Source organism: Acanthisitta chloris, unplaced genomic scaffold (assembly GCF_000695815.1).
Source record: "Acanthisitta chloris isolate BGI_N310 unplaced genomic scaffold, ASM69581v1 scaffold43717, whole genome shotgun sequence".
Taxonomy (NCBI): Eukaryota; Metazoa; Chordata; class Aves; order Passeriformes; family Acanthisittidae; genus Acanthisitta; species Acanthisitta chloris.
In genome coordinates, this window is record NW_008684009.1 from 18,949 (window position 1) to 32,422 (window position 13,474).

The 13,474-nt window shown below is 37.6% G+C and overlaps 1 protein-coding gene across 3 annotated transcripts in view; it reads left to right on the forward strand.

Annotated features, from left to right (window-relative positions):
- HERC4 (HECT and RLD domain containing E3 ubiquitin protein ligase 4) overlaps positions 1-11,833 on the forward strand; it is a 29,297-nt gene extending 17,464 nt beyond the window's left edge. Inside the window, exons 14-24 of one of the 3 annotated variants that reach the window (XM_009079124.1) lie at positions 1,356-1,472; positions 2,978-3,001; positions 3,499-3,597; positions 5,347-5,514; positions 5,637-5,780; positions 6,659-6,825; positions 7,628-7,694; positions 7,877-7,959; positions 10,001-10,184; positions 10,748-10,850; positions 11,471-11,833. In XM_009079124.1, the coding sequence (XP_009077372.1) occupies positions 1,356-1,472; positions 2,978-3,001; positions 3,499-3,597; positions 5,347-5,514; positions 5,637-5,780; positions 6,659-6,825; positions 7,628-7,694; positions 7,877-7,959; positions 10,001-10,184; positions 10,748-10,850; positions 11,471-11,679 (1,365 nt within the window). In that variant the 3' untranslated portion in view covers positions 11,680-11,833. The remainder of the gene's footprint in view (positions 1-1,355; positions 1,473-2,977; positions 3,002-3,498; positions 3,598-5,346; positions 5,515-5,636; positions 5,781-6,658; positions 6,826-7,627; positions 7,695-7,876; positions 7,960-10,000; positions 10,185-10,747; positions 10,851-11,470) is intronic. The other 2 variants (XM_009079125.1, XM_009079127.1) reach the window with 2 other exon arrangements.
- Positions 11,834-13,474: the final 1,641 nt, after the last annotated feature.

Sequence of the window (13,474 nt, forward strand, 5' to 3'; positions counted from 1 at the left end):
TAGCAAATAAGATCACAAATGGAATATAAGAGTGAGCTGTGTTTTGAACAGAAAAGATCTGCACAGTTTTGCCAAGATAAACATCTATTTTTCTGATTTCTTTATTCAGTTTGTTAGTATTGTAAATTCATGAGCAAAAACTAATAAGCTTTGAACAAAAGTAGCCCAGATCATTTGGAGTAACCAGACTGTTCACATCATCTGTAATCTGACTGCTGCCGAGTTTCCCCTCCCACCATCTTATGTTTTTTCCCCTGTCGTTCATTCTGGTCCTATGGCATCGTGTGTTTATAGGCTAAAAGAACGTTGTAGGCATTCCTTAAGGTGCTGATCAGGTACAGTGTTTGTACAGTCTGGCAAAACAGGCACGTGTATTTAAATTGGCCTTTGTGTGCTGTACGTAACAGACCTCCTCCCCAAGCTGTCAGAAAGGGAAACCTTTCTGCTTTGGAAGCTGGAATTTGAATGGTATGCTCTGCTCAGGGTAACTGTAGAATTGTAATGGGGCTCTCCTAAGTTCTGATTTATTTTTTTTTTTAACCCAAACTTTGACTAATACGTGACTGTGTTGTATAAATAGTTAAATTTGTACCTGCCCTGCTGTCCAAATGTTTTTATTGGTATGGTCTTAATAATTGGCTGATACAGGCTAAAGTGAGAGGAAAACGTGGGGCTACAGATCGGGGACACTTCATGGATTTAGTATCTGGTGGTTTTGGAGGGGGAATGGGAATGGAGGAGATATTTGTGAAAAGTAGACTTAGATTGTCTGGTTATAAAGACAGAATTTTTCTAACTGCCTTGCTGTTTTGGCACTTAATAGTGCGTAACAGTCCTTGGGAAAAGTGGTGTGTGTTAGGAAAATGTGAATGCTTCTAGATTAAAATTATACTGTAGAGACAGCCTTTGCATAGTTACTTTTCCATGTCTCTCTCTTTTTCTAAGCTTAGTATTTTTAAATGGAAACTGTTCTTCTGCTCACAGGTGATACTGTTCGCACTGTAATTAAGAATAGAGTTCTGGAATCATAGTTCTTACACTTGTGCAGAAACAGGAAAAAGTATTTATTCCATTGTGTACAATAATTTATATATTATCACTGTTCCTGTGGGATCATAGGATGTTTCAGAGTGGCAGCGCTGTTATGTGAAGCTGTATGTGCAGTTCATTTTATTTTGCTTTGTATCTTTGACGGGATTGTGAATAATCCAGGTATCCTGTCTTTAACATTGCTTTTTGCTCTCTTGTAGGCACTGTTGTTTTTCTAGAGTTTTTTTTAGTAGCTGGGTGTCTGTGGCTGACATGGAAAATATCCCTTTGAAAGCTAACAAAACAAATAAATTATGCTTCTTTAGGTAAATGAAAGAGGACAAGTTATACAGTATGACAGATTTTACATTCATGAGATACAAGATTTGATAGATATCAGAAATGACTATGGCAACTGGTTCCAGCAGCAGGTATTGGGAATGGTAAGTTGTGTTGACTTCTGTTTGGGTTTTTGTGGGCTCTCCCCTTTAATATTTTATTTTGTTTTCTACCTTTAGAGAAGTCTGTAGATTTTCAAAATATGGGAATTTTTTTTCATAAAAATACTTCTACAGATCAGTGATGCTGAACAGTCTTATGTCAGGTACTAGCTGAGGAAGAATTAAGTAGGTGTGCTTCTTGTAGAGGGTCGTTCTTGGCGCTGACACTGCTCAACATTAGAATCCATCAATTGAAAAGTGATTTAGAGTGCTGTCACTTGAGACTTGACGTGTCAAAAAAGTTAGGAAAGTAATAATCCAAAGGAAAACAGCCAGAACAGTCTAAATTGCTATATAAGATAGGCTTTGTCAATAAGAAAGCTGAAGTTTCTTAGCTAAATTGGGAGATTGAGCAGTACCTTTGACATTACTGAGAAAGTACTAGGTGCAGAATTTTCCTTTAATCTTTTTTTGTCATGGATTTGTACAATTTCAAGTTTAGCAGAAAAACATTTATTATAGGACTGAAAGAAATTCCATGGTCTTAGGCAGATCTCTGTCGTAAATAGTTTTGATGGCCTTTTCCTGTCCTCATATCCACCAGTTTCATGTGCTCTTGCTTTTAAAATTAGAAGAAACCCTGCTTGCATATTGTGTCAGTAGAAATTAATCAGATTTTCTTTTGCTGGTGTAACTTTTATTGTCATAATTTGTGGCAAAACCATTTTCTCAGTTTCTTAATTAAAACACAAAGAGAAAATATAGAAGAAAAGAGAACCAGGGAAGTGTTCCAAGTATTCTCGGAGAGAAGCTTGGAAGAAAAAGCTTTTATTCTTTCAACAGCAGAAAAAAATGCATGGGGGAAAAACTGGAGGTACTAAATAATGAGCTGTTGATTTGAATGTAAGTTCTTGAGATACAGCTTAAATGAGATGTGAGAATCCATTTCAATTAGGAATAAATAATGGTAGATATAGCAGGAGTACAAAACTGCATAAATCTACCTGTGATGAATGGAATACTCAAATCTGATGCCAAATTTCAGGCATTTCTCATATCAGATCTTATAGACACAAAAGATTCATGAGATTTTATGGTGAAGTGGTGGGATTGTTTTGGATTTTTAAATTTTTGCTCATTAAAAATATTTTGCTTCTAATTTGACATGCTGCAGTCACTTGAGAATGAAAATAGGCAAAAGCAGACGTCATTTATTAACGTGTGGAATTTAAAGCATTTAAAAACGTTTAGTTTTTTTGCATTCAGGTAAATGTGATACTCTTTTGCTCTTGTTTTTAAAGACTGACCGGGGTGTTGAGAGACGAGGTTGTATTTGGTGGATTGATTAGAATGTTTATGGTTAATAATTACTTCTCAGTAAACCTTCTCTTGGGGGGGAAGCTGTAAATAAATATTTTTTAAATACTACACCAGAGATGAATAATCAATGCAGACACTAATGCTGCTTTTTCATCTTAATTGCTGCCTTTGTGCAAATGCTGTCATAGGATGTCAACCATGGATTAACAGAGGTAAGACTGGTTGCAGTCTGATTTCTTTTGCAGAGTGTAAGGAAATCAGAAATAGTGAATGTCAAGGATTGTCTGCTATGTTTTCTTGGGAGCTAAGCTTTAAGTTAGTCATGGCTATAATCTGAAAGGATCTTTGTGTGGCAAAAATACCTAACTCTCCATGTTACAAATTCAGAGCACCAGTTGGAAAAAAGGGCTAGTTTTATACCCACTGGCTGCAATAACAGTTGTGAAATTAAAATGTACAAAGTGAGTGTGTTGCTTGTCTGTTTTGGTTTATATTGTGTTGATTGGTTTTTGTTGGACTTTCTTTATTCCTGAAGTACAAAACAATTGAGAATCTACTTACTATTCCTAAGATGCTTTGGTCTTGCATTGATGATGAGTAAAGATTGATTTTCTTTCCGGTAAAATAGATGTATTAAATGAGTATTATTGCAATGGCTTCTTTCATCATGATTGTGGTTTTTAAATAAGCAGAGCTTCTTTCATTCTAGTTAACAGATATTCCTGTTACAATTTGCACATACCCTTTTGTATTTGATGCCCAGGCAAAGACAACTCTCTTGCAAACAGATGCATTCATACAGATGCAGGTAAGAGTCTCGGTTGTAAATGTTGTTAATTTATTATTTTTGTCCTTAATCGGGGATCTTGGGGGTTTGCTGTTGTTTTTTTGGTTCGGTTGGTTTGCTTTTTTAAAAGACTCTGTATATGCTCTGTAAGAATGAAGGATCTATTTTTAATATCAGGGTATGTACATGATAGAAGGTAGTGGTTTTGTGATCTTGTTGAAATTAGACTGTTTAATAATTGCCTATATTTCCAAGGAACTTTTCCTTTCATTAATGAGATGACTTTTTTTAGGTGTTAACAAGCTGTAGTGCAGGTATAAAACGCCAAACAAACAACAAAAAAACCTCCACAATCCCACAAGCAGAAAAACCCCAGCCATCACATCCAGCCAACCAACAGCCCCACCTCCCATATGAACAGACTTTGAATGATACCTGGGTAGAGCTGGAAGTCACTCAGTCTCTTTGGAGGCAGCAGCCAGCAGCTTGTTACAGTTACTTCTAATTTCTTGTCTTGATGGGACTCAGGAGCTCAGGCTGTTCCTAAGATCGGTCAGTATGAGAGGCAGTATCTTGGCACCATGTGAATATCTTGTGCACACCTAATTTCTTCCTTCATCTACCTTACCACCTTCAAAATGCTGCTGAACTCTGAAGTCTGATCGGTGTCTGCAAGGCTGTTAAAAAGAAGCTTGTCTTGAAAATCTGGCATCTACTTGGGACAGTAGGAAAAGGCTTCCTGATCTTGCAGTTTGCACTAGTTGTCTTTTTCTTTTCCTGTTAAATGCAATTATACTTTACTCTTAATTTGTTCACATCTATTTTCGCTAGAGTGTCCCCTAGGAATTAGATACATGATACAAACAATTCTATACCTTGACCCGTATTGTTGGAGGTAGATACAGCAGACAGCCCCAGAGTAAATGAGAGGATCTTAGTGTCATGATTCTCTAGATAGAGCTGAAACCAGTGTGGTGTGGTGAGCTTTACTGTTGCACAATTTGTGGAATCTGTTCTTTTATACATGTAGTTGGTACTGGTTCAGTTGCTGTAAGGGTATAATAAATTCTACTCTGAAGAAAGGAACGAGTGAAGGCAGGCTGCTGCAGAAGTAACCGCAGTGAGTACCAGCCACCACCCTGGGTTTGTAATATTCAGCATTATAAATGTAACTGCTCTGAGTCGGAAATCAAACAGAAGACAGGGCATGCTCAAGTGATGGGCTCCTGTGAGAACTACTAGCTGTAGTAATTCATAGTGAATGTAGTTTCATATGTCTTTAAAAACGTATATGCGCAGTCATTGCGAACACTTGATGGATTCAGGGAAATGTTCACATTGAATGTTTCTGTTAACGGTATTAAATAATATTGGAGGACACAAACTTCTAATGGTTCTCTGCCATGTTCAGAAGATTTGCGACAGCATCTTGTTTTTAATGGGTTTCCATATCAGATTTATATTGAACAGGTTACTCTTCATTAGATAAAATGCAGAGGGGGTTTGCTTTCTTTTCTTATCCCAACTATTTTTACTGGAATATCAAAAATGTTAGCATTGATGAGACCAATAGGTGAAGGAAAAATACTTCCTGAAATGAAATGCTTCCTGAGATAAAAGGAGTATGGAGAAAACTTGTGCAAGTTCAGTAGCTCATAATAGCTATTTCCATTCCTGGCTTAGGCACTTCACGAGACAAGACTGACGGACATTTAATATTGGCAGGAATCTTTTATTACCTACTGACACTTGCACTTTGTTTTTTTCCAGATGGCTGTTGATCAGGCTCACAGGCAGAATTTGTCTTCTCTCTTCCTGCCAGTATTTGAATCTGTCAATCCATGCCTGATACTAATGGTACGGAGAGACAATATTGTAGGAGATGCTGTGGAGGTCCTAAGGAAAACAAAAAATGTAGACTACAAGAAGCCACTCAAGGTATTACCAGTGCATACTGATCAGTGCCTTTCATTGCTGTTCAAAGAATTGAGAATATTTTTGGACAAACCTTGTTTTACAATCTGTTTGCAATTCATTGTTAACTGAGGTGTGTGTTTCAGGTTATTTTTGTAGGGGAAGAAGCTGTTGATGCTGGAGGTGTTCGCAAAGAATTTTTTTTGCTCATCATGAGGGAGTTACTAGATCCCAAATATGGAATGTTTAGGTACTATGAAGAGTCCAGGCTGATCTGGTTCTCTGATAAGGTAGGGTGAAATCTGTGTTCAGTGATTTTCTTTTATCTCACAATATTTACATTAATAATGTATGAATATGGTTGTCTGTGGTAGTTTTATTTCTGAGGAGAAACTGAAGCAAGTATTCTCAAAAAATGTTTACTTTTGTCATTGTTAGATCAAAACTTTTGCCTTCTGTTTTCCCCATTCCCCACGCTTACTCCTTACCATTTGTCCACAACCCAGACAGGTTTGTTAGGAAGAAGTATCAGCCAGAGTAAACTGATTCCAAGAGCAGAATCAGTAAATCAAGGTGACAGAGAAATTCTAGAAGTGTCATGTCAAACAGGCCTTTCTGTGTTCAGCCACATTTGTGGGTGGTAGGTAGTGATCCAGCTGTACTTTCTCCAAAGGTTTAATCACTGAATTTTTAGTTCCCTTTCAAAGAAAAACACTGACTAAGGTAGCAATATCGCAAAGACCTGAATGGTTATATTTCCATAGCTGTGTTTTAAGCCTTGGCTGTTAACTCCAGTGGGGTCAGTAGTGAGGTCCTCCCTCTTCCTCCCCAAAATAATTTTCTTTCTTAAGCTGACACATTTATGCACTGAGTAGAGCAATAGTAAGTCACTGACAAAACCAGAATCTTAATGCAGTACTTCGCTGGTATAACAGAATATGTTGTGGCTCAGCCTTTTTTTTTTTTTTTTTTTTTTTTCTCCCCATTTTGTTGGGTTTTTTAAAGTTCTGTTTCCTTGGATTTCAGTCTCTCTCAGCTGTTAAAATTTTATCGTGTTTTCCTCAGTACTTATGGGTACATACATATTTAAGTGCGGTGCACTTTTTTCTGGACTCTGCAAGATTAGAATAACTTATTTTAAACCATCTTGTCTGTTTTCTGTTCTTAGACATTTGAAGACAGTGACTTGTTTCATTTGATTGGTGTTGTCTGTGGGCTAGCAATATATAATTTTACTATTGTAGACCTTCATTTTCCTCTGGCTTTGTACAAAAAACTCTTGAATAAGAAACCATCCCTGGATGACTTAAAAGAATTGATGCCAGATGTTGGCAGGTAAGCAAGAAAGAAAAATTGGTGTTACTAGAAATTTAATTTTTTAAATCAACATTTTCTTTTAAGAACATGAAGAAAATACTAACTGGAGTTAGTATTAGCAGTTTGGAGTAACTTGCAGACATCGTGTCTTTTGAGAAGGGATACGTACTGTTGTTAAACACCTGCTTTGAAATGCTTGGTGTTAGTGTTTGTGCCTTCTGGTTTATTACCCTGCAAGAATTTTAGGGTAAAAAAATACTTGGAATTCAAAATCTTAGAGTTTCAGCCATTAACTTCATAAGCCTAAGTGTGGCCATAGTTTTAGTTCTGAATAGCTTATTTAGTCCATCAAGAAAGTATTTTTGCTTATTTCAGGAACCATTACATGCTAAGGATCTACCTTTTGAGTAGGGATTTTAATAGGACTGACGTGAGAGATTCACATGAGCAGAAGTGGATGTTTGATCGCCTCGGTGTTGCCAGTGCCAGAGCTTTCATAGGTTCAAGAAGAAATCAAAGATGTTAATGGAAAAGCCAGTCAGTGGTTATTAAGTACTTGCTGCCTTTGGTTTGGGAATCCCTTAGCTGAAGTCTAAGATAGGAATCTTCACTCTTCCCTTGTGGAGATATCAAAAGGAAATCAACACTACAAGTAATAGTGAAACAATTCCTTGTTGTTTTTCCAAGACTGCACAAGGTGCAAGTCAATGAGCTAATAAATGAAATAACAGTAGGAAGATATTTTTAAAGCTCAAAGAACTTTACAGGAAAAGGAATTCATCTTTCCCCTGGTATGAGTGTTTTGTAACTTATTTTGCAGGGGAATGCAGCAGCTATTGGACTATCCAGAGGATGACATAGAAGAAGCATTTTGTCTTAATTTTACTGTAAGTTTTATATAGTGTTTGATGTACATCTTATCAAGCCCATACCATCTGTTAAAATTGCCTCTGGAATGTTGAGCAAAAGCATAGGCTACTGATTCTCATGATTTTTAGCTTCTGTGTCTGGCATTCGTGTTGCTGTTAGCGAAGTGGTTGAAAGGAGATTTATATTATTTGTTTTGTAGATCACTGTGGAAAATTTTGGTACAACAGAAATTAAGGAGCTTGTTCCTAAAGGTGCTGACATTCCTGTAGTCAAACAAAATAGGTGAGTTTTCTGGGTTACAGGGAAGTTCCGTGCTGCTGTCTGCCTTGGAAGTGTACCTGGGCTGCTATAAATACTCTTTGGCGAGCTGTTACACTACTGTTGGAAGCAAAACTACTTTGTCTGTTTTTTTCAAGCTGTTCTCAGGTGTAGTGTTAAAATAGCTATTGTCTTGTATTGACACTGGCACAGGCTGCCCAGAGTGTGCCCACACAGAGCCCACTGTGGCTGCCCCATCCCTGGAAGTGTTCATGGCCAGGTTGGATGGGACTGTGAGCCACCTGGTCTGATTGAAGGAGACCCTGCTCATTGCAGTGGAGTGTGACTAGATCTTTAGAGTTCCTCCTCTTCAATCCAAACCAAAGCTATTTTATAAGATTAAAAATGTTTGTAGTTCTGCATGACATTTAGTGAGTAATGAGAACTTTGACCTAAGTGCCACAATGTGACAACTATTCATATGTGAATATTATTTCAATGAAGTCTTCACTTGGTAGAGCAAATAAATTAATCTAATGTTATTTACTGGTATTGTCAGAAGTGTGTGTGAGGGGTGGGGTTGTTACGTTGGTGAAGAATTCTCTTAACTTTCATTTATAAAAGCAGCCTCTCCCATCCTTTGTTCCCTTTGTGCTTCTGGGGGATAGGCAGAGAATGTGTCTGGTGCTGCTTTTGTTCCTTTTTGCAGCATACTAGCATTTTTCTCTCTGTTCATTCCTCTCATGTATTCCAGTGTGTTCTTTAATCTTCATGAATTCTTTGTGCTTGTACTTCTCCCAGAGTAAAGGGAGAATTAAATGGAAAGAGCATACTCTGAGAACTTGAATGCACATCTAAAAAACATGATAGCTTTGCAGTTCTGTGGTGTAGGTTTGCTGTTCTGTCACAAAGTGACAGTAGAATTGGAGTCGAATGATGAGAAAAGTTTCCAGTTGCCCATGAATGCCTGCTGCACTGCCGTCACGTTGTGTTGTAGCAGTGGAGGGTTCCTGTTTCTCAATATCCAGATATTCCATGATGCTTGAATTAATTTTAATAATTATGAATGCAGAGTATAATAGCACTAATTAGTGTATTACTATGATATTTCTTTGGGGCGACTTTCCCTGCCACTGTTACTACTATGCAAGTTGCCTGCCTCTCTGGCAATTGCACAGCCTGCATAAATGGCTGCGTAAAAAAATGAGTGCTGGAGAGGAGGAACATGGTTCAGCACTTTGCTCATCTTCAGTACTTTCAGTTCAGCAACGTTAGTAAATGTATCATCCAAATGTGTTTAGATGATTCTTCAAATTATGGATGTTATTCAAATACTGTGGCTGTTGTCATAGCCTGTGGGTTTCCACTGAAAATGTATTTTAATAGGATAACTGTAATCTACAACCAAAGTCACTCTGTCAGTGCAGAAACTAACAGTGTTCACTTGGACTGATTAAAAAAAAGTCATAATCATAAATGCTGTCTCACATCAAGGAATTTTAGTTCTTCCCTAAATGCTGCAGAAGATGTGTCCAGCAAGATGTGAGAACTTGTCCCAAAGCACAGATAACAGTCCATCTGTTAGTAGCCATCTCCATGGCACTGACTGATCTTTCTGCTGTATCCATTTGAAGTTGATTTGCATTCTTAGTATTAATATGGTAATCTTTTCAATGAAAAAAACCCACAACATGAGATTGACTGATTGGTTTCAGGACATTGCATAGAACTGAGGCTTTTCAGTTTGTTGCCGTTGTCCAGTTCCCTGCAATGCATACAAACAAGGGAAATGTTTATAGTGCCTGAAGTAAATAACACTAAATATTACTGCTCTTCTGTTGCAACATTAGGGAGTGTGTCTTATGGGGTGTGGTGGGGAAATACATTTATGTGCCATTTTCATGGAGGTTATCTTCACTGTGATTGTAACACAGAGCCGAGAATGCAATATATTAGGCTCCTTTTTGCTTCATTTTCTATGCCGTGTTAAACGGTTACTGGTCTATTTTCAGAAGGATGGCATGTGCTTTTATTTTCTCAACAAAATTTTTTCTTCTTTGCACAGGCAAGATTTTGTAGATGCATATGTGGATTACATCTTCAATAGATCTGTGGCTTCCTTATACAGTGCATTCCACGAAGGCTTCCACAAAGTATGTGGGGGTAAAGTTCTTCAGCTCTTCCAGCCCAGTGAGCTACAGGCAATGGTGATTGGGAACACAAATTACGACTGGAAAGAATTGGAGAAGGTAAGAACCATAGTTAGCTATTGGTTTCATATAGTTTTAAATTTCAGGGTGCAAAAGCAACTGAGTGTCCTTTTGAGCTCTGTTTTAATTAACATGACTTCTGATCTTGATTGGATTGATTGCATGAGTCAGGAACTCTTCATAAAACATTAGTGAATGAAAACACTATAATATTATTTCCCTTCCTGCTTCAAGTTTTTCCACCTGGTTTCTGAAGGAAGTCAGACTTAGAGGATGAAAAATCCACAGAACCCAAAGGCAGCTGTACACAATGTGTTATATTAGAAGGGGGAAAGTGAACAGAATGCACACAGCTACTGGAAGTAAACATTCTTGATTGTCAGAACTCAGTGAGACTTTGTTGGGATTGAAAACAATTTGAAGTACAGGCATCTGTCCATATAGTTGAATTCCAGCTGAATAGCTGAAGAAAATTGACTAAGGAAAGTAGTAGTGTGTCACTTGGTGTATCCCTTTACACAAACCGCATTCATTCTACATCAGTGTTGGGTTAACATGCTGTTCTGTGTGCTAACAAGAACCTCATTTCCTTCTCATTTTAGAATACAGAATACAAAGGAGAATACTGGGCAGACCATCCTACAATTAAAATATTCTGGGAGGTTTTTCATGAGTTGCCTTTGGAGAAGAAAAAGCAATTTTTGCGTAAGTATTTGAAATTACTTCACTGAAGTTTCTAACTGAACAGGATCACTGGGATTTCAGGCTCTTGCTATAAGAGAGCAGACATAATTTTTGTCTATAATGATGTGATTAACTTTATTTGGAAGAAAAACGGTTTTAGAAATTGATTATGAGCTTGTCTCTGATTTTGCTGCAGTCGTCCTGAGTAATTCTGGGTGATGGGTAGTTGAAAGGTCACAGTAGCCCACAGCAGCATTAAAAAAAAAACCCAAAAAAACCCCAAAACCCAAAAAACACAAGCCAAAAACCAAACAAAAAAAGAAAATCAGAAACTCCAACTTCCTAAAAAACCGACAGCCAAAACAATAAGTAACTGAAATTGTTTATTCATATGCTAAAATTAAATGCTTTCCTTTGCATATCGTTGTGTTACAGTTATGAGTTCGTGTGTGTAAGGCAGAGATCAAGTTAAGTCAATATTCCCTAGTTTTCAAACGTACCAGAACACTTTCGGCCTTGTACGCTAACGATTGCTGGAATTACTAGAAAATGCCAACAAAGATTAGAACTGTGTATGGGACATACAGTGTTAGTCTTGAACTAGTTACAAGACTTCGTTTGGTTTTCTTTTTTCTTGACAGTGTTTCTAACAGGCAGTGATCGTATTCCCATTCTTGAAATGAAATGTCTTAAACTGGTCATCCAGCCAACAGGAGGAGGAGAAGATTACCTTCCGGTAGCTCACACTTGCTTTAATCTTCTTGATCTTCCAAAATACACAGATAAAGAAACCCTAAAATCTAAGTTGATCCAGGCTATAGATCACTATGAGGGTTTCAGTTTAGTATAACTTCAGAAATGAGAGTTACGTGTAACGTGGGATCATTAAGTTGCTGTGTCTTTCTTGTGGTGATAAATTCAGTGGATTCAATGATGCAGTTGGTAATATAACTGATAATTTACAAAAATGTTCAGTGGTACGGATATTTATGGGAGCCAAAAAACATTTCAAAAACTGAGGAACTATCTTAATACATACCTTCTTGTACAGAGCCATGTGGATTTTGCCATTCTACAATAAAAATGAGAGTATTGTGAATGGGAGTCAAGTTTCACTAACATGAGTTAACATTTCACCTTATGCAAACAGTTTGGGGTGTGAGTGCATGAGAGACTTGCTGTAAGTTTTTCAAATCACTTAGTAAGAACATCTAACTTTTTCCCTGATAAATTCACTTGGTAACTTTTCATTTTGTAAATAATAAATTTTTGTGATAAAGTAGTCATGTTCTAATAGCAGTATGGTTTCTATTGCTTGTAGTTGAATATGAGCTTATTTTATGGCTTTTGACAAAAAAAAGTGACTACTCAGATTTCTGAAGATATATATTTTTCTGGTTTGTTTTAAGAACCTTAATAAAGGAAGTGATTGTTCAAAAGACATTCATCTTCACCATGTACAATCCATGAAGCAGTCACTTAGTGCCGATACAATACAAAACTGCATACAGTGGCGTTTTTAGTACGTGGATGGACAAGCTGACTTAATACACTGTTTTATTTTTAAGGACTGATTCTGTGATTAAGTGGGCAGAGTTATGAAAGAGGTTAATTTATCATTTGAAACCTCTGCAGTCATGTGTCAAGAATACAGCTTAAAAGAAAAAGATGAACCAAGCAGTTGCTCCTGTCAAGAGGTTAAACGTTTATTTTTAAATGCTGAAAGCATAGTTTATGGTTTCTAATAGAATTTTCACTTTTTTCCAGATAAATGGATTTGAAATAACCTTTGAAACCCCTCTCCTCTTTTCTTAAGATTTTACTTGTAGTATAATTGCCCTGAGACGATCGTGCTTAGCTGGACACTTTTGGATTTGACTTTTCCTTCTCTGGTGAAATTCCAGATTTTGTGGTATTAATGCATATGTGACTTGCAGCTGTGATACAAATATTTATTTTTTTTAGATTTTTAAATGCAGTGAAAAAATTCAAGCTATAATAAAAGACTTGAATAAAAACCTTTGTTGGTTGATGTGTGGATGCTTGCAGCATGCATATTTCTTCAGATGGAGGACAGCTTTTCCATGCATTAAATCCAGAGTACAACTAGGATACCAAGATCTCACTTGAAAAAAAGGGGAAATCTGTGCCATGGCAATCCCAGGCACAGCTACCGCTTGGGTCAGGAAGTAATTGAAACCACTCCCAGACTTGGGAGTGACAGTGGATGAGAAGCTCAGCATGAGCTGCAGTGTGAGCTCAGCCCAGAGACCAATGGAATCCTGGGCTGCATCCACAGGAGTGTGGGCAGCAGGGCAAAAGAGGTGATTCTCCCCTCTGCTCTGGTGAGACCCACCTGGACACAGTTCTGGTGTCCTCAACATCAGAAGGACATGGAACTGTTGGAGTAAGTCCAGAGGAGGCCACGAAGTTGCTGAGAGGACTGGAGCATCTCCCTGTGAGGACAGGCTGAGGGAGTTGGGGCTGTTCAGCCGGGAGAAGAGAAGGTGATTGGAGACCTATCTATCAGTATCTGAAAGGGCTACAGGGGAGCTGGAAAGGGACTCTTTGTCAGGAACTGCAGTGATAGGACAAGGGGTAACTAGTTAAGATTGAAGGAGGAGAGATTTAGGCTAGATATTAGG